General features: G+C 40.5%; 1 protein-coding gene across 2 annotated transcripts in view; it reads right to left on the reverse strand.

The window, feature by feature from the left end:
* Positions 1-5271: 5271 nt before the first annotated feature.
* LOC122611731 (retrovirus-related Gag polyprotein from copia-like transposable element 17.6) overlaps positions 5272-27455 on the reverse strand; it is a 294089-nt gene continuing 271905 nt past the window's right edge. The window contains exon 4 of one of the 2 annotated variants that reach the window (XM_043785020.1): positions 5272-5747. Coding sequence is in view for 1 of the 2 variants with exons in the window: in XM_043785014.1 (XP_043640949.1) it covers positions 5592-5747 (156 nt within the window). In the remaining variant the exon portion in view is untranslated. The remainder of the gene's footprint in view (positions 5748-27455) is intronic. The other variant, XM_043785014.1, reaches the window with a different exon arrangement.

Below are 27455 nucleotides of genomic sequence, written 5' to 3' on the forward strand. Positions count from 1 at the left end.
ACATCGACATCATTCAGGATTATTGGACTTATTACGTTTAATTTGGATAGGGTGATTGCAAGTACCAAGTTTTCAAATTCTTGAATTACAATACGGGTTTTTGCCAAAATCGTCTCGTACAAATGTTCTGTGTCCAAGTTGTCCGATTTTAAAATAGAATTCATGGATGAGGTCAGTGTGTTTAATTGCAATTGTATTTTTTCGTTTATTTCTATCTGTCCGTTTACCGAGTCAGTTAGCTGTCCCTGTCTAAACCTCACCTGGTCCCAGTCGTCAGAGTCAGGTGTCCCCGCTATTGCTTTCAAAGCAGTCCCTAGGAAATTAAGACTAAGTGTGTTTTTATTTTAGGGAACAGATTTATAAGTTGTAGTATCGGAGTTTTGATATCTACGATTGCTTGATTCGATTGGTTGGACTACTACAATTTTGAAAACTTGTCGATATAAGTTAGAAAATGCTTTAGATCATCGCTTTCGCTAAAGCGAAAGCCGTACTGGGCTGGTTCGGTGTCGTCGTTGTTGTTGTTGGCGCACTTCGTTGGATGTTGGATGGCATTTCGGCGGGTCGTTGCACCCCTCTGACTTGCTCGTGTTAGCTCCTCCCTGTCTTAAGATGAAGTCGTCCCCGGATTTTATGGTCTTAGATGGTTGTTGACGTTTGGCTTTCAGACGGTAAATAAGAAGGATGATGACAAGGGTTATTGAGGCTGTGGAGGAGACAGAGCAATAGATCCAGGTTTTGCCTGGTGCCAATCGGGATTGAAGGTGGTTGATGTGCTGCAGATTTTTAACGCTCATCCCGTGAATCGATGACAGACTAAGGCGCTCTAGATGCCTCAGAACGTTTACTGAAACTGCGGCTTTCTTCTTTGATGTTCCGATATTGTTGACGTAGAGAGTGCGGTTGATTTTAATTTGGTCGGTGTACAATACCAGGTAAGTTCCTGATATAATCTGGCTTATTCCCTTTTCGTCGGTGATATTTATGGTTGGTGATGAGCATTCCCTCGTCGATCATGGTGACCGAGTCCAAGTGTCCAGGCTGTCCAGGTTAGCGTGTCTGATACGCTTACGTTTGTGGGATGTTTACCTTCAATCTCCCTTACATCGACATCATTCAGGATTATTGGACTTATTACGTTTAATTTGGATAGGGTGATTGCAAGTACCAAGTTTTCAAATTCTTGAATTACAATACGGGTTTTTGCCAAAATCGGCTCGTACAAATGTTCTGTGTCCAAGTTGTCCGATTTTAAAATAGAATTCATGGATGAGGTCAGTGTGTTTAATTGCAATTGTATTTTTTCGTTTATTTCTATCTGTCCGTTTACCGAGTCAGTTAGTTGTCCCTGTCTAAACCTCACCTGGTCTCAGTCGTCAGAGTCAGGTGTCCCCGCTATTGCTTTCAAAGCAGTCCCTAGGAAATTAAGACTAAGTGTGTTTTTATTTTAGGGAACAGATTTATAAGTTGTAGTATCGGAGTTTTGATATCTACGATTGCTTGATTCGATTGGTTGGACTACTACAATTTTGAAAACTTGTCGATATAAGTTAGAAAATGCTTTAGATCAGTTGATAATATATCTATGTGGATAATTTCCTGTCCTGCTCTATGGGCTCTATTGTGTTCCGTGGTCATAATTTCCCTTTGTTCGGTACTGTTTGTTATATCAATGTCTAAATGTTGTTGAGGGAAAAGCGACGGTCAAATCGCGTCGAGTATAGGTAGCTCGCAGTGGATTGCATTGACGACATCTATTTTTAGTAAATCTTTTAGTGAGTGAAGCAATGTTGTGCGGTCTGTAAATCGCACAATGTGACGCGTTTTTGATTTTAAAAGGATGATTGAGTTTATAGACGGGAAATCCGCTTGTACAATCACTATTTGGTTCCTGAAACCGTTTAGAGGTTTTTCTGTTGGCTCTAGAGTGTAGGTCAACGACGCTTCGCTGTGGATAGCAGAGATGTCAGATTGTTCATCATTATCTAATGCATTTACGTTTTGCAGCGACAATGGGTCGGCTACGTGGTTTCTTTTTTCCGGATTGTAGAACACCTTTTGGGCCTGAGAATCGGATTTCTATCTGACATTGAACCGGTAAGTGTTTGATGGTTGGTGAAGATGTTTAACTTCTTTACGCCGTATAAATAGTTTCTGAGATTTTGAAGTGCCCATACTATTGCTAGTAGTTTTCGTTCATTTGTTGCCATTGAAATCTCTGTTCCGCGTAATCATGGTGATCGGTGACCTTCCAGAAGCGTCAGTGGTCAAGGCAAATGGCTGAGTGAAATCTGGGTATGCCAACATGACATCCTCAGACTCCAGGATGTTTCTTAATTTTTCGAATGATTTTCGCTGCTTGTTGGTCAGTTCCAGTTTGACTTTCTTTAAGTGGTTTGCACCAATTTTTCCGTTGTCACCTTTTAGAATATTCGCCAGAGGTCTTGCGATGAAAGCAAACCCCTTTATCGAACATTTATAGTAACTGGCCAATCCCAGAAATGACTTGAGACTGAACAATGTGGATGGAGGTCGGAATTCTTTTATAGCCTTAACATTTTTAGTTGAAGTTTTATTCCTCCTCGGGACACTATAAATCCCAAATATTCTACGTTCTCTTTAAAGAACTTAGATTTTTCTACAGACACTCTCATGCCTGCATCGAACAAAGTTTTTAGAACCGTGTTTATATCATTTACATGACTCTCCATTGTTTGAGAGAAAATGTTTACGTCATCGACGTAGACATAGCAAGTTTTACCGATGTATTCTCTCAGAACGTCATCTATGGGCATTTTTTAAACCAAAGGGAAGCCTGCAGAATTCATACTTCCCGTTGTTGACCGATTATCGCGCTCCGCGAGTTCAATTTGATGGAAGCCCAACTTTAGATCAAGAGTCCTGAAGTACTGAGCTTATCCAATGTTCGACAGTATGGTCGATATGAATGATCATTCGACTTGCCAAGTCTTCGGTTGGAGGCAGCGGTCCCAGCAGAGCGCTTAGTCAGCGTCTCGTGCCGTCCTGAGCTTCATGCCTTTGACGGTCACTCAGCGCGCACATGCCCGCCTCACATTACGCTGGCCCTTGCACATCGCTTTCGCTAAAGCGAAAGCCGTACTGGGCTGGCTCAGTGTCGTCGTTGTTGTTGTTGGCGCATTTCGTTGGATGTTGGATGACATTTCGGCGGGTCGTTGCACCCCTCTGACTTGCTCGTGTTAACTTACATATGAACTTGCAATCGGTAGACTACCAAGACAATTTACTAATTGCAATACAATAGACAGAATAGACCCCATATATAATATGTATGAATATATCAAAGAAGTAAAACTTAGATTAGAAATAGAAGAAGAAGATTAGAATAGAAATAAAAGAGCACTGCAAATGTAAGAAAAACGAATAAACAGAAGTTTAAGCATAAATATATATATCGGAATTAGCTCACTTATGTTATAAGTTAAAAGTATGTCTCCTATAACGGAGATCGTTTGATGTAGCTTAATGTATACTCGATATTCCGTCTGTCCGTCCGTATGAACGCCTCGATCCCAGGAACTATAAAAGCTAGAATGTTGAGATTAAGCATGCAGCTGCCAGACATAGACGCAGCGCCAGTTTGTTATACCCGTTACTCGTAGAGTAAAAGGGTATACTAGATTCGTTGAAAAGTATGTAACAGGCAGAAGGAAGCGATTCCGACCATATAAAGTATATATATTCTTGATCAGGATCAATAGCCGAGTCGATCTGACCATGTCCGTCTGTCCGTCCGTCTGTCTGTCTGTCTGTCCGTCTGTCTGTCCGTCCGTATGAACGTCGAGATCTCAGGAACTATAAAAGCTAGAAAGTTGAGAATAAGCATACAGACTCCAGAGACATAGACGCAGCGCAAGTTTATCGATTCATGTTGCCACGCCCCCTCTAACGCCCACAAACCGCCCAAAACTGCCACGCCCACACTTTTGAAAAATATTTTCATATTTTTTCATTTTTGTATTAGTCTTGTAAATTTCCATCGATTTGTCAAAAAAGTTTTTGCCACGCCCACTCTAACGCCCACAAACCGCATAAAACTGCCACGCCCACAATTTAAAAAAATGTTTTAATATTTTTTCATTTTTGTATTAGTCTTGTAAATTTTTATCGATTTGCTAAAAAACTTTTTGCCACGCCCACTCTAACGCCCACAAACCGTCAAAAACTGTCAGTGATGAAGACTCTTCTTCACACTTCCACTAGCTGGTAACGGGTATCAGATAGTCGGGGAACTCGACTATAGCGTTCTCTCTTGTTTTTAAATGTTGCCACGCCCAGTCTTACATCCAAAAACCGCACAAAACTGCCACGCCCACAATTTTGAAAAATATTTGTATTATTTCTTAAAATTCTTTTTAATTAGTCTTGAAAATTTCTATCGATTTTTTCCACACCCACTCTAGAGGCCACAAACCATCTTACGATCACGATTTTTTGCTAGCTAGTTTGTCTCACCCGTCAGGAACAAATCTGTTGATGCAACTAGGCCATCTAAAAATCAAATTGCGGACATTGATGTGAACGCCATCACATCGGGAAAAGAGCACGTTTAGTACAACAGTTTTGCTTCATCCGATAGGCCTACATTCAAACAAGCAAAGGATCGTTATATCCCCAACGTAGCCGTCATGCCTACGTGTTTTTAAAAATGAAAGCATTCCATGAGGCAGGGATGTTCGTTCTAACTTATTGCCTGGATATGAAACTATTTTTATCGTTGAATTGAATTGTTATTAAATTCGAACTGTTTGACCCTTTTATTTCTGTTACCATACCACTCTGAATATCCGAAATAACTTTATAAATACAAGTTTTTTTGAAGCCCATAGCCGAAAAACAATGAAAATTTGAATTTTTTGGCTGAGTTGGGTTATTTGCACAATTTGTGCAAATCAAATTTCGACGCTCTGCTGTGCTGAGAGACATTACCACGACTACTGATTTTCTTGAAAGCTAATATTTATTGCGTTGCAAGCTGGAATAGTACCGTTAATTGTCATGTATTCTGTTCTTCTCCGTTAATTCTAGGAAATTCTTGCGAATATGTTTAATTTTGTTCGTATTTCATTCCGCATACCTTAGAAGCCCTTTGTTACAAACAGTCGCTCAAGTACCGCACTAAACGTTGAAACCATTATCGACTTCTTATTATTACAGTATGTTCACCGCTTTGTGCTTAAAGAATAAAACTATAGTGCTTATTTATTTGTATTTTTTTATTAAAACATTCACTATTCTAGCGATACAATTCTTGGAAATGTGTGCCAACGTATTGCGCCTAAGACATTTTGTGCCATCCATACATTTACTGCGCATGCTCAGCCGATTACGCAGTATATTATTATAATCATATACATACATATATATACATACACACAATTGAATATATATTGGCTTACTGACTATTTATAAAAAATTTAAACTTTAAGTGGTCAGTTAGAAGCATGACAACTTTTTAGCTTTTCATAAGCCTTCTTAGATCTCCACTTACATATATATTATATATATAAAACATATATATAAAACATAAAATCTTTACACAAATTCGTCTATTAAAATTTTAACGAAAAAGAAGCTCTATCTTTTTCTTTAACTTTATATTTCTGGCTATTCAAACAGCAACATTTCCCAGGGATTAATGAAATTATAAAGAATTTTCGGCAAGACAACAGCACACGTGTTTCGCAAGTTGAAGATGTATGTTGAATCTGTAAGAAAAATTGAATGTTAGAAATATGATACAAAAAAATAAATATATTATCAAAAAATTTAGTTTAATGTCCTGTATAGGTCTTTAAAAGAGAAAAAATGATGAGGTCACCGGTTTAACACGAGAACGAATTTATCCAAGGATCCTCGAATTCGCTTGACAACATTTTTATGAAACCCAGCACTACGGATGGACAAAATGTGATCTGAAAATTTTAGTTGAATTGACATCAGTGTCATCAGTTCCCTTCAGTACCAAAATTCCTCGCCCGTATTTTTCCTCGCAAGAGTTCGAAAAAACAAAAACAAATTTTAGCAAAGTTTTAAATACCGAAGTCAAGCTGAATTTTGTCGTGGCTTTGCTGCTGCATATGCTCGAAGTTAGGTTACGTTAGGTTAAGGATTTTAAATTTTGATATAAATTAAACTGTCGCTATAGGGAACGCCAATGCGTTCATGTTTAATTATTTGCCTATGTAATTCTAATTACACGGGATCATTACGGTCGAGTATACCCTGCGTGCCTGTTAGAATTTTCGGTTTCGTTTTCGGTCACACCTTTTCTTTTGCATTTGCATTCAATTGTAGAACGTGACACGTAGTGTTTCGCATTGGTAAATTAGCATAGCTAATTGCATTCCAAACCACATGATATTAATATATATTATGTGGGAGAGATATTTCCACATATTCGAATATGAACATTGACGACGCTCTGGACAACGAAAACGCAAAGACAATAATTCAAGGAAAACAGAAGTTGAAGTCGACGATCAACATAATTCAAGGAAAATAGAAGTCGACGTCGACGATCGCAATACGCGGAAAAAGAGAAGTTGAACCAAAAGGAAACTACGACGTATATCAACGATTCTCAGAAGGAAGCGACTGATCCCAATATAAGCGGCGAGAACGCAGACGACGGGGGCAGTTTGTGACGAGAGCCGAGAGAAGACGGAAGTATTCGACGAGAGAAGACTTAAACGACGTGAAGACTATTATCTAATATTAAAATAGATGTTATTAATTAAAACTATACTTATCATAATAATAAAACATCAATATTAATAAATAAAACCCCACATTTTGGGGGCTCGTCCGGGAAAAAACCAAAAAACAGTGAAAACGTGTAGAAAAGTGAACGACGAAAAAATATAAAATTTTGTTTATAAATTCAACGAAAAATGGCGTGTTTAAAAGACTTAATAGCTAATAATATAAAAAACGCTTCGAAAGCAGCTATTTGCACATTACATAAGTTCGTTTTCGAAGAAGAGGGAGACAGGAATAATCGCAAGCGTCTGCGAGAATTTACTGGTTTCAAATACGACGAAAATGCCGCAGCCTACATACGCAAATGCACGTACATTGATGAACATTTAAACGAGAGGGATCTTACATCAATATGCGTAGTTCTCGGAATAAGTCATGATGTAGAAAACGCACCAGAACACATATTTCGGAATTTGCAATACGGCAACCTTCTCGCCTACGACGAAAATGGACAAAACGATGAATCAGACGAGGAGAGCGAGAACGACGAAGACAACAAATCAGAAGAAGAAAACCAAATCGACGAAGGAAACAGTGCTCATGGGATAGGCAGAGACCGGAGGAATACACAAGACGAGACACCCCGTTTTGCCATTAGTTTTCGGGACATAGAGGAATCAATAAAACAATTCGATGGCGGTGATGAAACTCCAATAGAGGTGTGGATAAGCGACTTTGAAGATCAAGCCTTGCTTATGGGATGGAACGAACTCCAAAAATTAATTTTTGCTAAAAAGTCGTTAAAGGGTGTCGCAAAACTCTTTGTTTTAAGTGAGAAACGGCTAAATTCGTGGAATGCGTTGAAAAAGTCCCTCTTGAGTGAATTCAAGTCGACAGTGAGCAGCAAGCAGATACACAAACAACTCGGAGAAAGCAAGCGACGTGCGAACGAGAACGCACAAGAATATTTGTACCGGATGAAAGACATTGCATCACGAGGAAAAGTCGAAGAAGAAGCACTTATTCAATACATCAAAATTCTCCGACGGAAGTGTGAAAGGGAAGAAATGGCAGCCAATGTTCAGTGATGCAAAGAGTGACAAAAAAGAGATTGCTTGTTACAACTGCGGTGAAAAGGGACATCTTGCTAATAGCTGTAACAATAAAGAGAAAGGAAGAAAGTGTTTCAAGTGCCACAAATTTGGACATATTTCGAAGAATTGTTCACAAGACGAAAAAAGTGTCAAAGAACATGAACCAAACACTCGAGTTTTGAAAGAAAACAGTGGTTTAACGAGCAAGATCGTTTCGATTAAAAACCAACATTGCATCGCGTTGTTTGATACTGGCAGCAAATTTAATATTTTGCGGGAAGACTTATTCAACAAATTGTGTTTACCAAAGTTAGAGGAGTGCAGTATTTATTTGATTGGATTTGGAAAAGATCGCGATTCGAATAAAATCAAGCCGATCGGACAGTGTAATCAAAAAATATGGATCGATAACAATGATTACGATTTAAATTTTCTTATAGTTCCACTCTACTGTATGGACACGCAAATGATTATCGGGGAGCAATTATGCTTGCATGCTGAAATTTCTTTTGGACCGAACGGGTTGCGCGTACGAAAACTGTGCAGTTTTGAGGATGAACAGCCGGAAACAAATTTGATGAAAATTGACGCAGTAATCAACAACGATGAATTTGACATTAATGAATCAGCCAGTGAGGATGCAAAAAACGAAGTGCGTGAACTTTTAATAAATTATATTCCACGAAAATCGCAATCAACAAACATTGAAATGAATATAATTCTGAAAGACGAATCGCGTCCGCGAAGATTCGCTTTCGCTGAAACTCGTGTTATTGAAGAACAAATCGAACAGTGGCTAACGAGTGGAATAATTGAAGAATCAGACTCCGAATTTACAAGCCCTGTTGTGTTCGCGAAGAAAAGTGACGGTTCGCAACGACTCTGCGTAGACTTCAGGCGTATAAATAAGGTAATAATAAAAGACCATTTTCCACTGCCGCTAATCGATGACCAGCTCGATCGCCTGCAAGAAGCTATGGTATTTAGCACGATTGACCTGAAGAACGGCTTTTTCCATGTGCCAGTAGCCGAAGCCAGCAAGAAATATACATCATTTGTAACACAAAGTGGCCAGTACCAATTCCGTAGAGTTCCTTTTGGTCTGTCCAACTCGCCTGGAGTGTTTCAAAGACACATAAATGCTATTTTCCGAGCTCTGACCCGAAGAGGAATCGCTCTTCCTTATGTTGACGACATAATTATACCGGCAAAGGACGAGCGCGAGGCTGTATTAAATCTCAAAGAGGTTATAGGAATTTGCAGCGAATATGGACTTGAGCTTAATATGAAGAAATGTCATTTCTTGCAGACCCGTATTCAGTTTCTCGGGCATATAATCGAGAATGGAACCATATCACCAACGCCTCAGAAGATAGAAGCTGTAGCCAAATTTAAGATTCCTAACAACTTAAAACAGCTCGAAAGTTTCCTAGGTCTGACAGGATACTTCAGAAAATTTGTATTTAATTATGCTCTAATTTCTAAACCCTTAACTGATCTCACAAAAAACGACGCTAAATTCATAATTGGCCCCAAAGAAGAAAACGCAATCGACGCATTAAAAAAGTACTTGACGTCGACCCCAGTTTTGGCTATTTATAATCCGAATTATGAAACTGAGGTACACACCGACGCCTCTATAGATGGGTTTGGAGCCGTGCTCCTACAAAAATCACCAGATGACGGCCAATTCCACCCGGTTTACTACATGAGCAGAAAAACCACAGACGCGCAGCGTAAATATTCTAGCTATGAGTTAGAGGTGCTTGCCATTATCGAAGCCATAACCAAGTTTCGAGTTTATCTCCTTGGAATTTCATTCAAAATTGTTACAGATTGCGACGCGTTTACTAAAACATTAGACAAGCAAAGCCTATGCACCAGAGTGGCACGATGGGTACTTTTGCTGCAGGAGTACGACTACAAGGTAGAGCACCGTTCAGGCTCACGCATGAAACACGTCGATGCTTTATCTAGATACCCAATCATGACAATAGTTGATGACTCAATCGCTGTTAGTTTTCGACAAGCTCAATCCAAAGACGAACATTTGAAGGCGATCCGCAAAATCATCGAGGACTCGAAGGTTGCATACCAGGACTATTTTTTGAAAGCTGGAGTTCTTTACAAATTAGTCAAAGACTTAGAGTTAATCGTCGTGCCCAAAGACATGCAGAGGCAGATAATTAGTAGAGCTCACGACAGAGGCCATTTTGCTGTCAAGAAAACAAAGGAGCTGATAAATAAGGAATATTTTATCGACAACATTGACGAAAAAATTCAAAAATATATTGACTGCTGCATACCGTGCATTTTAAGCAACCGCAAACAAGGCAAGCAGGAGGGCTTACTACATCCATTACAAAAAGAAGATTTTCCATTGCACACTTACCATATTGACTTTTTAGGCCCATTAGAATCGACAAACAAAAATTACAAGCACATTCTAGCTGTTGTAGATGCTTTTACGAAGTTCTGCTGGCTTTACCCAACAAAGTCAACAACTGCTACTGAAGTCATAGCAAAATTACGAGGACAAAGTAACGTTTTTGGCAACCCCGTCTGTATAATTTCAGACAGAGGATCAGCATTTACATCCCAAGATTTTTTACAATACTGCGAGGAAGAAGACATAAAAGTAGTAAAATCAACGACAGGTTTACCGCGTGTAAACGGACAGGTGGAAAGGATTAACGCAATTATTATACCAGTTCTTTCCAAGTTAAGTGTAGATGATCCAACGAAATGGTATAGACACGTTGATCGAGTTCAACAAGCCATTAACTCAACTTTCGCGAGAAGTATCAACACAACACCCTTTGAACTTCTTATCGGTGTAAAAATGAGAAGCAAAGATGATAAGCAACTTCACGACTTAATCAGCAAGGAATCAATAAGCCTGTTTATCGACAATCGCAACGACCTTCGCCTTAAAGCTAAAACACAGATTTTGAAATTGCAAGCCGAAAACAAAAAGACGTATAACTTACGACGTAAACCTGCACGAATGTACAACGTTGGCGACCTAGTAGCCATTAAACGTACACAGTTTGGCGGCGGACTCAAATTAAAACCAAAATATCTGGGCCCGTATGAAATCACCAAAGTAAAGCACAACAATGCGTACGATGTTCAAAAAATTGGAAATTCGGACGGCCCAAAAAATTCATCAACTTGTGCTGAATATATGAAGTCATGGCCCATTCATGATGTAAATGATGAAAACGAGTCCGAAACGATGTAAAAACTCGACGAGAACGACATAACGAATAAAGATGGCGAAACGACAAGAAAATACGGCGAATATAAGAATGAAATAACGAATAAAGACGAAAGATGTAAAGACGGTGAAAAAGAGGATAAAATCACCAAAAAAAAGACGAAAAATAAAGACGAAACGATGTATAGATGAGGGCAAACAAATTAACGACGATTGGCAGAGCCCTGTGCCGAAAAATAAAGACGATAAAGATGTAAAAACGACGACGACGAATACTAGAGAGAAAACCTATGAAGAAGACAACCAAGCGATGAAAACGACGACGAATAAGATGACGACGAAACATTCGAGACGAATGTTTGTCAGGATGGCCGAATGTGGGAGAGATATTTCCACATATTCGAATATGAACATTGACGACGCTCTGGACAACGAAAACGCAAAGACAATAATTCAAGGAAAACAGAAGTTGAAGTCGACGATCAACATAATTCAAGGAAAATAGAAGTCGACGTCGACGATCGCAATACGCGGAAAAAGAGAAGTTGAACCAAAAGGAAACTACGACGTATATCAACGATTCTCAGAAGGAAGCGACTGATCCCAATATAAGCGGCGAGAACGCAGACGACGGGGGCAGTTTGTGACGAGAGCCGAGAGAAGACGGAAGTATTCGACGAGAGAAGACTTAAACGACGTGAAGACTATTATCTAATATTAAAATAGATGTTATTAATTAAAACTATACTTATCATAATAATAAAACATCAATATTAATAAATAAAACCCCACATATTATTTAAATTTTTTTTTTTTACAGATAGCATAAGCACATTAGAAGGCTAGCCCAGCAGCCACCGGAGAAGGCCTTGCCCCACTGGCCGCACTTACATGTGTTAAAACGAACGCAAAAAAAAATAGGAAAAAATTAATGGAATAAAAAATAAAATTTGAATTTACCAATTAAATAAATTTTTTACGTTTTTTGGGAGATTTTTCTGGATCTACAGGTATTTTCCTGAGGAATTTACGAGGAGAATACTAGAGGAAATTCCTCTAGTCTTCCTCGGGAAGAGACCTTGCTTATTTTTTGATATTCCCCAGAAATTTCCGAGAAATTCCTCAGAAATTCCTAGGGTATTCCTCGGGTACTTTGAATTCCTCGCCGCAAACGCCTGTTGTATGAAAATTCCTCCCCGATTTATATGGAAATATATAAGTTAACTGGAGTTACTTTTTGCTTATGTCCGGCTTAATGAAAACACTTTGGAGCTTTCGAGAGGAAAGCTAAGCTTTGCTGAAGAACGTAGCCAGCGACAAAGCCAACGACGTTGCCGGGGACAGAGACGAGAGTAGTCGAGATTTGGAAATAACAAGCGTCGGTCATCGCCACGCACTAATATACGAATTCGGCTCATTACGTGCAGACCGCACTAGTCTTATCATAATTTGTACAACTACTCGAATAAACATATTGAAATACTTTGAATTATAATTGGCGCTCAACTAAATCAAAAACCTACGTTATTAAAAGGAGGCAACTTAATCTAAACACACGATATCAAAAGGAGAAACGCAACACCTGGAGCAGATCTACTCAAGCGGCGATTAAAATAAAAACACTAAATATTTCAAAACATCCCACAAGTTGTAAGTACAACGCCCTTTGATTAATTATTAAAAAATAAAATAAAAAATGTTTTCATAAACACGTGAACTCCACGTTGTGAAGGTTATTGAAGGTTGTAATGACCCACTTACTAAGAGTAACACGCGTTATGATTTATAGATAATATATATATATATATTCAGTTCGTTTATTCCGCTCAGGAGTAATCAGGAGTAATCATTCAGACACTAGGCCATCGGTAGCGTCTCTCCCGTCGCTGCTCTCCCGATGCTTGGTTGTTGGCAACGCCGGTCGCCACATCCCTCCTTTATTAACAAGTTTTAGCTTTAATGGCGGCAGGGGTGGCTGGATCCCGAGGCTTCCTTCTGTGGCCTGGAGTACTGCGTTCTCCGGGGTAGGTGTTGATTCCGGTAAGCTGTCATCTGGTTGCGGCGTTGGGCAGGAGGCTGGATACGTTTGGCTAGCTGGAACTTTCTTAAGATGTGAGGCATTTCTTGTTAGTTTTCTACCACCCCCTTCGATCACCACAATATTATTGTGTCGTTCTAAAACCGTAAATTCCGTCTTGTCGAAGTTTGATGTAAGTTTGTTTGGGAACACTACGTTTTTCAAAAACACCTTGTCGCCCACTTCTATATCGACTTCCTTTGCCCTTTTTCTTTTGTCGGCTGCCTGCTTTCCCTTATTTTTTTCAATAATATCTTTATCTCTCTCTCCAGAGTCTAAGGTATTCTCGCAGATATCCCCAATGCCCGGTATTTTGTCACGGATGACTCTGTTGAACATCAGCTTTGTGGGCGCAGACCCTGTTGTTCCATGTGGGGTTACGTTGTACATAAGAACGAATTTTTGGATTTCCTCTTTGTAGTTTTTCCCATTTGCGTATGCTATTTTTAAGCGTTTTACAAGGGCTCCGTTCATGTTTTCAACTTCCCCGTTTGCTTGCGGCCAATACGGTGGGGTTCGAACTTGTTTAATGCCGCACGCTTTGCAGTAGTTAGAAAACTCCTCGCTAACATATTGGCGTCCATTATCCGTTCGTAGGTGCTCAGGATATCCCAGTCTACAGAAGATCTCTTTCATTGCCTCTACCAGGGTCGTTGAAGATATGGTTTTAAGAAACTTATACTCCATATATCGTGAGAAATAGTCAATGAAGACTAGAACATATTCATTGTTGGGAAGCGGACCTAGTAAATCCGACGCTACCCAAATCCAAGGGCCAGTGGGAAAAGGATTCCTGTCCATAGGGGGTGGCCTGATGTCTTGTGATACCAGGCAACAATCTCTGCAAGCTTTGACAAACTTTTCTGCCTCTCTGTCTATTTGTGGCCACTATACTTTGGATCGCAGGCGGCGTTTCATTGCTGTCTCGCCGGGATGTCCTTCGTGGGCTAACTCCAGTATTTTTACTCTCAGAGATGTTGGCACGACTAGGCGGTTTCCCCTCAAAAGGAGCGAGCCAACCGCTGAAAGCTCATACCGAAACGGGTAGAAGCCCACTGAACTATCGGGCTTCCAGGAGTAGTTCTCCAGGCAACTGATTGCATCCATAATTTCTTCATCCCTCTTGGAAGACTCTGCTATTTCATGAATTGTCATAGATCTTGGGATAGAGCTCTGTACGACGCGAAGGATGCTGTATTCCGTCTTGTGGTCGATTGGTTCTACCGCCGGTAGTTGACAGAGTCGAGACAACGCATCTGATATGTTGTCTTTTCCGGATTTATAGATAACGGTGAACGTATATGCCTGGAGCCGCAGCAGCCACCTTTCAATGCGAGCTGGGGGCTTGGATGTTGGTTTGAAAATGGCTTCCAAGGGCTTGTGATCAGTTACGAGTTCGAAGTGCAGGCCTGCCAGATAGTAGTAAAATTTCTCCACTGCCCAAACCAGCGCTAGGCTCTCTTTTTCCGTTTGGGAGTAGCGTTTCTCCACCTCCGACAGGGCCTTGCTAGCAAAGGTAATTATTAAAGGTTCGTTGTCGACTTTGAATTGCAATAACACAGCCCCAAGGGCAACCGGGCTGGCGTCCGCAATCACCCGTGTTCGATGCCTTGGATTGAAATATGATAATTTGGGTACCTTGGATAGGAGATTCTTTAGGTTGCTAAAAGCATTTTTCTCGGCTTCGCCCCAGGTGAATTTGCTTTCAGTTTTCAGCAGTTTTCTTAGAGGATCTGTGTGACTTGCAAGGTCCGGAATGAACTTCCCGACGTAGGTCACCAAACCGAGGAAGCTCCGCGTTTCTTCTTTGTTCTTTGGGTCTCTGAAAGATCGGATGACGTCAATTTTCTCAGGGTCGACTTCTATTCCCTTGTCGGATAAAATATGTCCGAGGAATCTTAGTTTGCTTGTCTTCCAGATGCACTTTTCTTTATTCAGTAGGACATTATTTTCCTGGAAGATCTGGCATACTTCTTTTACGGCGCTGTCGATTTCGAGGTCAGTTGCGCCAAAGATGATGATATCATCGATGAAGTTCATGGCGTTAGGTACCGCAGATAGCATCTGCTCGAGAAGGCGTTGAAAAATTTCGGGAGCAGAATTTACTCCAAACATCAAACGCTTATAGCGGAAAAGTCCCCTTGGAGTTATGAACGTTGTTATTTCCCGGCTCGATTCATCAAGGGCCAGTTGGTGATAGGCGTCCTTGAGGTCTAGGCGTGCGAAGAATTTAGCCTCTTTGAGTCTGGTCATAAAGCAGTCGAAAGTTGGTAATGGGTAGTTTTCCCGTAGGTAGTATTATTTGAGGTTGAAAATTAAGGGTTGGAAATTAAGGGAATTGTTATGAGGATTGTTTTGTTGGGCTTGTGTTAACTCCCTTCTAAACGTGTAATAATTTCCCTTTTGCCTACCCGGTATGAGACGAGTGGAATACTGATTTTGATTTGTCGTAGGTTGATTCGAATTTTGAGGTTGCGTATTATTATTCTGATTCATTTCAGGATAATAATTGCTATAATTGTGATTTCTATTATCTTTGATTATTGCTTTGACTATGATTTCCCCTGTTCCTGCGTCTGTTCCCTACTGATCTATTAGAACGTTGATTTTCTGGACTGGCGTCATAGAGGCCTAGCTCCATTGAAACTTGTTTTAATTTATAAATAGTATCGATATCTTTGCGTGCCAATGACATATAAATTCTATCCGGTAATTTTTGATCTATTACGGATTTAACAGTTCTTTTTAACATTTCAGTGTAATTTGATTTATCGGCAGGGTCGCTTTCTAATTCTAGCTTGTCAAACATAATCCAATATTGTGATTCGAGCTTTTCGATGAACTTTCAGATGCTTCCGGGGTATGATGTAAATTAACAACACGCTTCACCAAATGCTCATAAAGAAAAGCTTGGGTCAGCGTCTGCATTATTTCCTGCACGCGCCAACCAAACATAAACTAAATCATAACAAAATATTAACAGAGCATTGAACTGCAGTTGCAAAACAGTTCACACGGGCACCTGCAATTCCTACTAAATATTAGCCACAACAGGAAATGGCCAAGCATTTCACACGGGCACATGCAATTCCTTCGAAATATTGACAACAACAGAAAATAGTCATCAGCAGAACTGCAATTAACCAATTACAGCCGACTGCACAACTGACAAACTTTGTTGTCAAACTTTGATTCGTCGCTGCCACCGTCGCTGCACCAGCGCTGCTACCATCGCTGCTACCGCTACAACAAATTCTGATTCACAAAAGGCCAGATTATGGATCTATAGTAGAACTTAGATTGAGTCTTAACTTTGAATCCAATCAATAAAGTTGCAAAAACAAATTTGTAAAATTTATTTTTTATTTTCATTAATAAACAAATAAATTAACTGGCGCCCGAACATGGACCGGTTTATAACATAACAGAGCAAAAAGCCTCTAAGTGTTCGCGAATAAAAGAGCAAAAAGCCTCTACGCTCGCGTCGTGACGAAAAACAAAAAGTGTAAGTCGCAAATAACCGTGTTCGAGCGAGTTGAAAGTTGTGCAGAAAAAAGATCGTCAAGCCGAAAGTTGTCGTGTCCGGAGTAAGGCAAAGTTGTGTAGTCGTCGTATGTCCGGAGATCAAGAAGTGTTGGCACAAGTCATCTTTTTATTAAATACCAAATATAATAAGCAAACTATTATAATATCAAAATATGTAACGTATCACATCCAAGAATAACGTCAGGCAGGGTGTTCGATGGGTATCGAGCGCACGCGAGCGATGGTCCGGCTGCTGCTTGTCGGTAAAAGGGGGTGGTGGTCTTGCTGCGATCCCATATTTGCCTATCTTTTGATTATAAAACTTATTTTCGCGTGCTAGACAAGCTAACCTGATCCGGAAGTAGGAGAACTCATATTACAGACATCTAGAAAGGGAAAACATGTTCTAATAGTTTACGCCAAACCGATCTCGGTCAGCCTTCGGTGTTGTTGGAGGCCTTCGTTGACCCGCCCTACCAATGGCCATCGTATCATCATAATTTTCCCCTGATGGCCCCTTTGGAAACCTAATCTATTCGCAAGGGCCTCATGCTAGCTGCGGCGAAAACTTAGGGAATTACCACATTATAAATCGGATTTTATTACTAGTGCATATAAAAATTCTTAAAACTAGGCATATAAGATATATAGGAATGAAAGTTTAAAATGATAAATTTTTGCATATAAATAAATTATTGTTTTTGGAATTCACAAAAAGTGAGGATTAAAAATATATAAAAATTGACAAAAAAAATACAAGACATTAATATGCGTGAATTTAAATAGCGATCGTTTCGGATTTCTCTCAGTGTGATTATGTTTAGTTCTCTTGCATTTCCTTTATGGTCTTTACGTTATTATTTATTCGAGCATTTCAAGGGAAAAACAATAGGGACATCTACGTTAATGCTTTTAGTGCTGAACTCATTTTAATTTGACCAATATACATAATCAACATGGTTTTCTTTGGTGACTCAACCTTTTCTTTTGTAACTTCCATCGGAGAAAGCGCTTTCGGCGACGGCAGCTATTTCATTGGGAGTAAAGTTTTTCTTTTTGGATTTAAAAATATAAAGATATTGATTATTTTGCACACATTCTTAGGAGGTATCCCTGTTATTTTTTCTTCTCTCCTTTTAAAGTCGGGACATTTTTTTTCCCGTGTGGCTTACAAATTGAACACAAATATAAAACACAAAACAAAGAAATCGGACACTTCTCCTCACATTAATTTGCACATCATTTTTCCACAATACTAAAAAGAAAAATCTTAACCTAATTTACTAAAACATAATTATCTTTTCTTTTTCCGTAGTTAGGGTTTTTCTCCCTTTTTTCTTGGATTTTTTCCTTCTTTAAATTTGCCCTACAGGGTCTTATATTAGATATTAGTTTTTAAATCGCGTTCAGCGCATTCGCGAGCGGATCGGACTTTTCTTTCGATTTTCAATCTTTATACATGCTGCTGGCGAAGCGCGCGAGCCAACGGATAAAAATCCACTAATCGGCGGCTACTTCTTCCGCGGTCCGTAGGCCTTTCTTGGTCGCAGAAGCTGCAGCCGAAGATTTGTTGTCTGCTTTGCCTTTTAATTCCCTTTTGTGGCCTGACAAAAAAACTGCAATTTCTGGCGCTGCCTGGCTGTAGCGCTTTTCCTTCCGGATCAGTAAGCTTAAGCTGGTTATGCTTTGTTCTTTTAAAACCCTGCACGAGTCAAATTCCCAAGACAGATACAACCAGCACAGAAGGCAGCTCAACTATTGTTTCATATCTTTCTCATGATAGCGTCCAATATACTTCCCTTGCAGATCTTCCAGGTCATAGTTAGCCAGGCTAATTTTCTTCTTAACCCTAGCCTTCACGTAAGCTGGGGCTAGCTTGGCGTTATAACCTGCTACGAAATTGCTTTGTCTGAAATTCCGTCGCCATACTTCCTGACCCTCTGCATACGACACCTCCCTCGACCGCAAATTATATTGTCCTTCGTTCCTCGCATTTTGCTTCCTCATAACCTCGCCTGCTTTACTGCGATACACCGTTGACCTGTCCTCGAGCAATCGCAGAGCTCTTAAGAGCTTAAAAGTGGAGCCTGAAGATACATAGTGTTGCCCGAACACCATATAATAGGGAGAAGTACTAATGCTAGAATGAACAGAGGATCGCAATGCGCAGCAAATACTACTGAGCTGCTCATCCCAGTCCTTTTGGTCCGTACGAATATATGCGCGGATTGCAGCTATCACAGATCGATTTACGCGTTCCGAAGCATTAGCCTGCGGTGAATAAAATGCTGTGAGAGTATGCGATACTTTATACTCCCGCAAAAATTTCTGGAATGCATCTGATTTGAATTGCGAACCGTTGTCAGAAACAATAGTTTCCGGCACTCCAAACGTATGGAATAGATCCTGCTGTAGATATTGAATTACTACGTCAGCTGTGAGTTTCTTTACCGCTTCTAGGAACACGAACTTCGTATAATGATCTAAAACTATGAAGATCCCTATGTGCCCACTCCTAGACCGCGGATATGGTCCTAGAAAATCAACGTAGAGTCTCTGGAAGAATCTATGGGACTCTGGAGAGGTACCCATTGGTGGACGTTGAATCCTGTTCGGCGCTTTCGACATTTTGCAAGTGGCACAAGCTTGTATATAGTCCTTCACGTCCTTGATCAACCCTGGCCAAAAGTAATACCTTCGAACTCTTTCTAAGGTCTTGTGGATGCCTCCGTGGGATGCTAGTGGATCACCGTGAGCTTTTTTCGGAACCTCGGGAACTAATTTCGTTGGAATCCAAAGTTTCCAGTTGAAGTTGTCGTGTAAGGCCTCGCCGGTAGCGTGATCGGTTCTGCGATACACCAAATTGTCGACCACCTTCAAATCTGGAAGCTTTTCTCCATTCGCTTTTACCTTTTCAATCAGCTCCACATATTCATCGCTTTTGAATTCCGGCAAATCTAATTCTACTAGCAACCCGTGACTTGCGTCTATGGCCCCCAATTCCTCCTCATTCACCCTCGACAATGCATCGGGAACTACATTCAACCTTCCGCTACGATGTTCGATTTTAAAATCGAAACTCTGCAGTTTCAAGGCCCACCGAGCTAAACGTGAATGGAGGTCCGTTTGGGTCATAAGCCACTTTAGCGACGCATGATCGGTAATTACGGTGAATGCGTGTCCTTCTACATACGCTCGGAATCTTTTTATACAAATAATGGCCGCCAGGCACTCTTGCTCTGTCACAGAATAATTTTTCTGTGCTTTGTTCAATTTTTTCGAAACGAAAGCTAATGGGTATTTGTCCCCTTCATCCGACTTTTGCACAAGAACTCCACCAACACCAGACTTACTCGCATCACAGTGTATAAAAAATGGTCTGCTAAAATCCGGACTGTGAAGAACTGGGGCAGAGCACAACATTTCTTTAAGCTTCGCAAAAGCCTTCTCTCCCTCAGCAGTCATCACAAATTTTTGTCTTGGCTTTAACAGGTCAGTAAGCGGAGCGGAGACAGATGCAAAATTATTTATAAACTTCCTGTACCACCCAACCATGCCTAAGAACCGGCGCAGAGCCTTGAGCGACTGCGGTAACGGAAAATTCGTCATCGCTGATATTTTATCTGGATCTGTGCGTATAACGCCCTCCCCGACAATATGGCCCAGATACTTGACAGTACGCATGCAGAACTTGCTTTTCTCGACATTGAGAGTTAACCCTGCTGTTTTTACATAGCTCGCCACTAAGCCTAACACCCTCATGTGAGCCTCAAAGCTATCTGATACTATGAGCAGGTCATCCAGATACACGAAAACCTCATTTCTCAGATTTGCGGGAATAACCTTGTCCATCAATCTAGTCATAGTTTGAGAAGCGTTGGTGAGACCGAAAGGCATAACTTTGTATTGATATAGGGGCTTTCCGGGTATGGTAAATGCCGTTTTGTCACGCGATGCAGGGTCCAGAGGGATTTGCCAATAGGCATCCTTGAGATCGAGACTTGATATAAACATAGCCTTGGGAAGCCGCCCTAAGATACCATCTATCTGAGGCAACGGATACGCATCCTTTTTAGTGACCGCGTTGACCTTTCGGCTATCCAAGCATAGACGAATTTTTCCCGGTTTCTGCACCAGAACAACCGGTGATGACCAGGGATCTGATTCCTCAATAACTCCTAAGCTGAGCATTCGATCGACCTCTTCATACAGCAACTTTTCCACTGCCGGAGAGACGGGAAAATGCCTTTGCTTCACCGGCTTTGCGTCTCCAATGTCAATAGTATGTGAGATTTTGTTCGTCTTGCCTAACCCAGAAACTGCGAAAGATGGGAATCGTTGAACCACCGACTTGAGTATGTCCTGTTGGCTAACCGAAAGTTGATGTGATTCAGGGGATATTTCATCCACACTCATACTAACTGGCAGAAGATCGAATTCTTTCCAGAAATCTATTCCCAGGTAAAGATCCTGACTAAGGGACGGAATAATGTGCAGCTCTAAATCCGTGGTTACTTGCTTGTACTGCACAGGAGTTCTAAGCCGGCCAATTACTTCTTGCTTTTTGCCATCCGCCGTGCTTGCAACCGATGCAGCGCGTTTAAAAGGAATTTTACTGACAACAATTTGCTCAGCTAATTTGCCCCCAACCACACTCATTGCGGCTCCGGTATCGAGCAATCCTAACACTACTTTATCCAGCAAACGCACCTCTGCGTAAGGGCGTTTATCGGCCTTCTTATAACGGATAGCGTTAACAGCTTTTGCTGCTCGCCAAAAGGCTCTCATCCTGTTTGCATTTCGCGATCTTTGACAATGCTATCGGACAAATTCGGGAAATTTATTGTAGGTGATAAGTTTTCTTTTTCTACTGGCTCGCATCTGGGTTCGTCGATTTCTGGCGCTGAGAACACGACTGCTGACGAGGCTGTGTGCTCATCTTGGAGTTTTTTTGGCATTTTACACAAGATGGCTTGTAAGTATTCGGGCGTCCACAACCAAAACAGAAAATTTTGCTATTTCCCTCGCAGTCCTGATATCTATGACCCTCTTTGCGACAGTTCCAACAAATTAACGCCATAGCACCTATTTCTCCTTCATCTCCGTCATCCGAAAATTCAACTGCGTCATCCAAATGGATTTCCTCGATTAACTCGGAGACATTCTTGCGAAAAGGGATATTCTTTTGATAGCTATGGCTTCGCCTTACGTCGTCTAAAAACCTTTCTCTTCGCCGACAAATCTCGCGCAGCCGATCGACGGTGCCGACATTAACATTCAGGAGTTCATGCCGAATTTCCGGTCGTAAATTCCTACTCAGAGTGTCCACCACATCTCGCTCAGACATTGGCGTTTCTAAGCTATCCATAAGCTGCATAATTGCATCGTGAAATGTGTCGAAATCCTCTTTCTCCCTTTGTTTTCTATCTCGGATAGCTTCTCTAATATCCACATCAGTGCGGGTGTCCCGAAATGCTTTCGTAGCGCATAGCAAAGCGAGTCCCATCGTACCTCCCTAACGGACTTGTAAAACGCCAATAGAAATCACGCGCTTTGCCATCAAACAGCAAACTAGAATGCTGCATAAAGCCACAAAATTTCCTTCTAGCGTCTGCTGAGTAAGTGCCTCTACCCGATATATGAAATTATCAACTCCCAGGCCCTCTGGACTGCCACTGAATCTTAGCTTCCAACTGTTAAGTATTTGGCCAACTTTATCGGGTCGTTGCACAAGATCGGTAACCTCTGTTCTGGAGTTGCCCTTCAGAGCATACTTGTTGGCCCTCCTTGTTGGACTCTGAATATCGCCTGTGTCTATATTGGCAGTGGTAATAGGCGGTTGCGGAAAATGCACAGCTATATTGGCTTGTATAAGCTGCGACATTTTTCCGACAGCTGCGTAAGTAAGTAAGTAGTTCATTTTGCATGGCCTTGACTTGTTCTGCTACCATGTTCCCTATTAACTGCTGAGACATGTCTGCTTGCCCCGAATCTTCATTGTTGGCTTGAAGGAGTGTTCTGCCGTTTCTGCAACCTAGTATGATGTTGAGGTTCTTTGCAAATCGGACAGGTGTTGCTGGTTTTGGAGTAGACCTCGAAACAATTTTTGTGGAACTTATGCCCACACTTGATCTTTACTATAGATGCAGATGCCAACGATTTTTCACACAAGATGCATTTGGGAGAGGATCCTGCGGATCCCTCTTCCTCGGACAGCGGCATTTTTGCCAATTTAGACCAATGAATATAGTAAGCAACTAAGAACTATTATTTAACAATGTATAAAAGTAAACAAATAAAAATATTATAAATATAAAATATCAAATCACATGAATAAATGATAATAAATAGGACAATAAATAAATTAAATCGAAATCCAATCAGAATAATTAATTACAGAAATAATCTAATCTAACCACATAAATAAAATTCAGAAAAAAAAATAATTTAAAATTGTAACATCGAAATGGAAAATAAATAGAACAATAAATCCAAAAAAAAAATTAATAAGACGGAGTGTAACTTAATTAAACGAATGGAGTAATCGCCAAAAACATAAAATAAATTTAAAAATTAGTTAAAATTAATGATCAAATTAACCAAACGAAGTAACTTATATATCAAATCAGAACTAATAAAAATATTTATTGCAATCAAACGAACAAATGAAATGGCAAATCAAACAAAAATCAATTCAAATGCCCAAATAATGTAAATATCAACGATTGCGTTTGTTCTTTTGCTATTCTTGCACTTGCCTATTCGAGGTTCAATGACCTCCCTTTGCTTATCAGCTGCTTGTTCGTTGCGCTTCCCTTTTTTCAGCAGCAACACATTAATATAACAGCTAATGACTTTGGTTTTAAAGTTAAATCTTGTAATTGTAAATAGATAGAAAAATTACGCAAATCATGCATCCGGAACTCTTCCAAAACTTGAGAAAGATTTGATTGCTAAACAAACAAAAAACATATATTATATTTCGCCGACAAGCATAGCTTGTTCCCCTGCAAATGTGTAATTGGTCTCAAACCGAGTCTACCGTTTCACTATAACAAAAGAACATAAGGAAAACGAAGAAGTTTTGTCGCGCAATTGTAACAACAACTACACTGCTGTGCAGATGGTCAGTGGCTAAGCTTAAGAGATAATCCCTGACTGCGGTCCACGCGACTACCGCCTGCACCCTTCTTCAAGAAGAACGGAGCGTATCTCTTTTGCCGTCGTCTGTGGTCTGTAAACTTCTTTATAAAAATAATACCTACGTAAATCCTATGCAGATAAACGACTAACGATTCAGCTTCCGTATAAGAAAACATGACCCTTCATTACAGCCAATCAGCCGTGGTCAGACTACCTCTTATTAAAAGATTGTTCGCCTGCTTGTCCTATGCGTACTGATGAGCTGCTCTGTGTGGCTCAGAAATAAAAATGTAGGTGATAGGACAGATGTAAATCTTTTGTAATTATTGACTTGCGAGGCCGATTGATTTATTACTGATGATAAAATCTCTCGTCAATCCCATTCGCAAGACAGGAACTACAGCGGAACTAAAACGTATTTGTTTTGGGTAATAAAAGCGAGTAGCTGTGGCTTATGCTCAAATGTGGTTCGCCCACAAATGATTCTCATAGCTCATAGCTAAATAGTAATAGAAGAAGATTGTGTATGTATAACTGAGTCTGTGAGCACATCTAAAGATGTGGCCAACACGTTTGGGAGTCATAATTATCTAAATTATTCATAAATGTAACGTATCACATCCAAGAATAACGTCAGGCAGGGTGTTCGATGGGTATCGAGCGCACGCGAGCGATGGTCCGGCTGCTGCTTGTCGGTAAAAGGGGGTGGTGGTCTTGCTGCGATCCCATATTTGCCTATCTTTTGATTATAAAACTTATTTTCGCGTGCTAGACAAGCTAACCTGATCCGGAAGTAGGAGAACTCATATTACAGACATCTAGAAAGGGAAAACATGTTCTAATAGTTTACGCCAAACCGATCTCGGTCAGCCTCCGGTGTTGTTGGAGGCCTTCGTTGACCCGCCCTACCAATGGCCATCGTATCATCATAATTTTCCCCTGATGGCCCCTTTGGAAACCTAATCTATTCGCAAGGGCCTCATGCTAGCTGCGGCGAAAACTTAGGGAATTACCACATTATAAATCGGATTTTATTACTAGTGCATATAAAAATTCTTAAAACTAGGCATATAAGATATATAGGAATGAAAGTTTAAAATGATAAATTTTTGCATATAAATAAATTATTGTTTTTGGAATTCACAAAAAGTGAGGATTAAAAATATATAAAAATTGACAAAAAAAATACAAGACATTAATATGCGTGAATTTAAATAGCGATCGTTTCGGATTTCTCTCAGTGTGATTATGTTTAGTTCTCTTGCATTTCCTTTATGGTCTTTACGTTATTATTTATTCGAGCATTTCAAGGGAAAAAACAATAGGGACATCTACGTTAATGCTTTTAGTGCTGAACTCATTTTAATTTGACCAATATACATAATCAACATGGTTTTCTTTGGTGACTCACCCTTTTCTTTTGTAACTTCCATCGGAGAAAGCGCTTTCGGCGACGGCAGCTATTTCATTGGGAGTAAAGTTTTTCTTTTTTGGATTTAAAAATATAAAGATATTGATTATTTTGCACATATTCTTAGGAGGTATCCCTGTTATTTTTTTTTCTCTCCTTTTAAAGTCGGGACATTTTTTTTCCCGTGTGGCTTACAAATTGAACACAAATATAAAACACAAAACAAAGAAATCGGACACTTCTCCTCACATTAATTTGCACATCATTTTTCCACAATACTAAAAAGAAAAATCGTAACCTAATTTACTAAAACATAATTATCTTTTCTTTTTCCGTAGTTAGGGTTTTTCTCCCTTTTTTCTTGGATTTTTTCCTTCTTTAAATTTGCCCTACATGCGGGTATTATATTAGGTATTAGTTTTTAAATCGCGTTCAGCGCATTCGCGAGCGGATCGGACTTTTCTTTCGATTTTCAATCTTTATACATGCTGCTGGCGAAGCGCGCGAGCCAACGGATAAAAATCCACTAATCGGCGGCTACTTCTTCCGCGGTCCGTAGGCCTTTCTTGGTCGCAGAAGCTGCAGCCGAAGATTTTTTGTCTGCTTTGCCTTTTAATTCCCTTTTGTGGCCTGACAAAAAAACTGCAATTTCTGGCGCTGCCTGGCTGTAGCGCTTTTCCTTCCGGATCAGTAAGCTTAAGCTGGTTATGCTTTGTTCTTTTAAAACCCTGCACGAGAATTAGGCAATAAAAATCTGGGTCTCTTAGCCCTTTTCCTTCTACTTAACCCAGCTCTCCGCCGGTTCAAATATTACTATGATAAACAATTGTGCTAAGCAATGAATATCCTACATTTGGGGGCTCAACCAATAAAACAATAAAAAGTTGACCCATTTGTAAAGTGCAGAAAGTTGAACAGTTGTGAATTTACGTCAAAAGTGCCAAATATAAAGTTGTAAATAAAAAGTTGTGAAGTTTCGCAAGTTGGTTGGCGTCGATCTGAAATTTCTAGAAGCGTGGTGAGTTTCGCAAGTTGGTTGGCGTCGGTCGGAAATTTCTAGAAGCGTGGTGAGTTTCGCAAGTTGGTTGGCGTCGGTCGGAAATTTCTAGAAGCGTGGTGAGTTTCGCAAGTTGGTTGGCGTCGATTGGAATGTTGGAAAAATATGAGTTGTAGGAGAGCAAGTGTGTTAACGAAAAACCGCAAAAGCAATACAGTGGTGGCAGAAAAAATATAACCGATGGAAAAAGCATTCGTTGCTACAACTGCGGCTCTAATGAACACATGAAAAAAGACTGCAAGGCACAGGATCCAATGTGTCAATCGTGTGTCAGTCTTTGTAAATTAACACGAGCCAACGAGCTAGACCAGTTGGCTCAGTAAACGAAATATAATATCATAACGTTAAAGTGCTGACCCAGCATCGGGCCGGAAACCCGTGCGCAGCCGGCAAGCACAGCATATTTGCGTGGCCGCTGCGAGTCTTTTGTTAGCTGTAAGATTCATTTTTAAGTTCAGTTTATTTTTGACATTAATAAAGAGCGGCTGCTCGTCAACCTTATTACTCCGACTGAACGTCGTAAAATATATTTGTATTAATTACTCTGCCAGACCATAAGGCTGGCAGTTAAAAGAGGAAAGTTCCTCTCAACATAAAATCTGTGACTGCAGCGAGGGATCCCCCTGCCACACGGACAGCTTTTTCATACCTAAGCGAATTGGACTGCTCATGCAGCCCAGTTTCTCACAGTACAGGAATAGTACACCATACTCCACGGACTCAGAGTCCGATTGTGAAAATCAACCTTCCCCTCTAAGACGTACAACCGCGAATTCCCCTGCAATGGCGATAGACCCAGAACAACTCAGAGCTGTAATACAGGCAGTGGTGGCCAATACTTTGGCGGACGAGGCTGCCAAAAACGAACTCGCACAAAATGAAATGCGTCAGAAAATTCCGGAGCTGGCCAGCCAGTTGGCAGCAACACAGGTCCCGCCCACCTCAGCTGCATTCTCGGGGTCACAGGAATCATATGTTTCGTGGCGACCAGCGGCGGTTGCTGCGTATCGCATATTTAAAGATTACAACGGCACCTCTCGCCATTACGAGGCGGTGACAATTATTAGGAACAAAATTAGGGGCGCGGCCAATAACGTCTTATCCTCGTTTGGCACTGTACTGAATTTCGATGCCATTATAAATTGGCTCGATTTCACTTACAGCGACAAACGCCCAATGCATGTCAT

This window comes from Drosophila teissieri, chromosome 2L, assembly GCF_016746235.2.
Source record: "Drosophila teissieri strain GT53w chromosome 2L, Prin_Dtei_1.1, whole genome shotgun sequence".
NCBI lineage: Eukaryota > Metazoa > Arthropoda > Insecta > Diptera > Drosophilidae > Drosophila > Drosophila teissieri.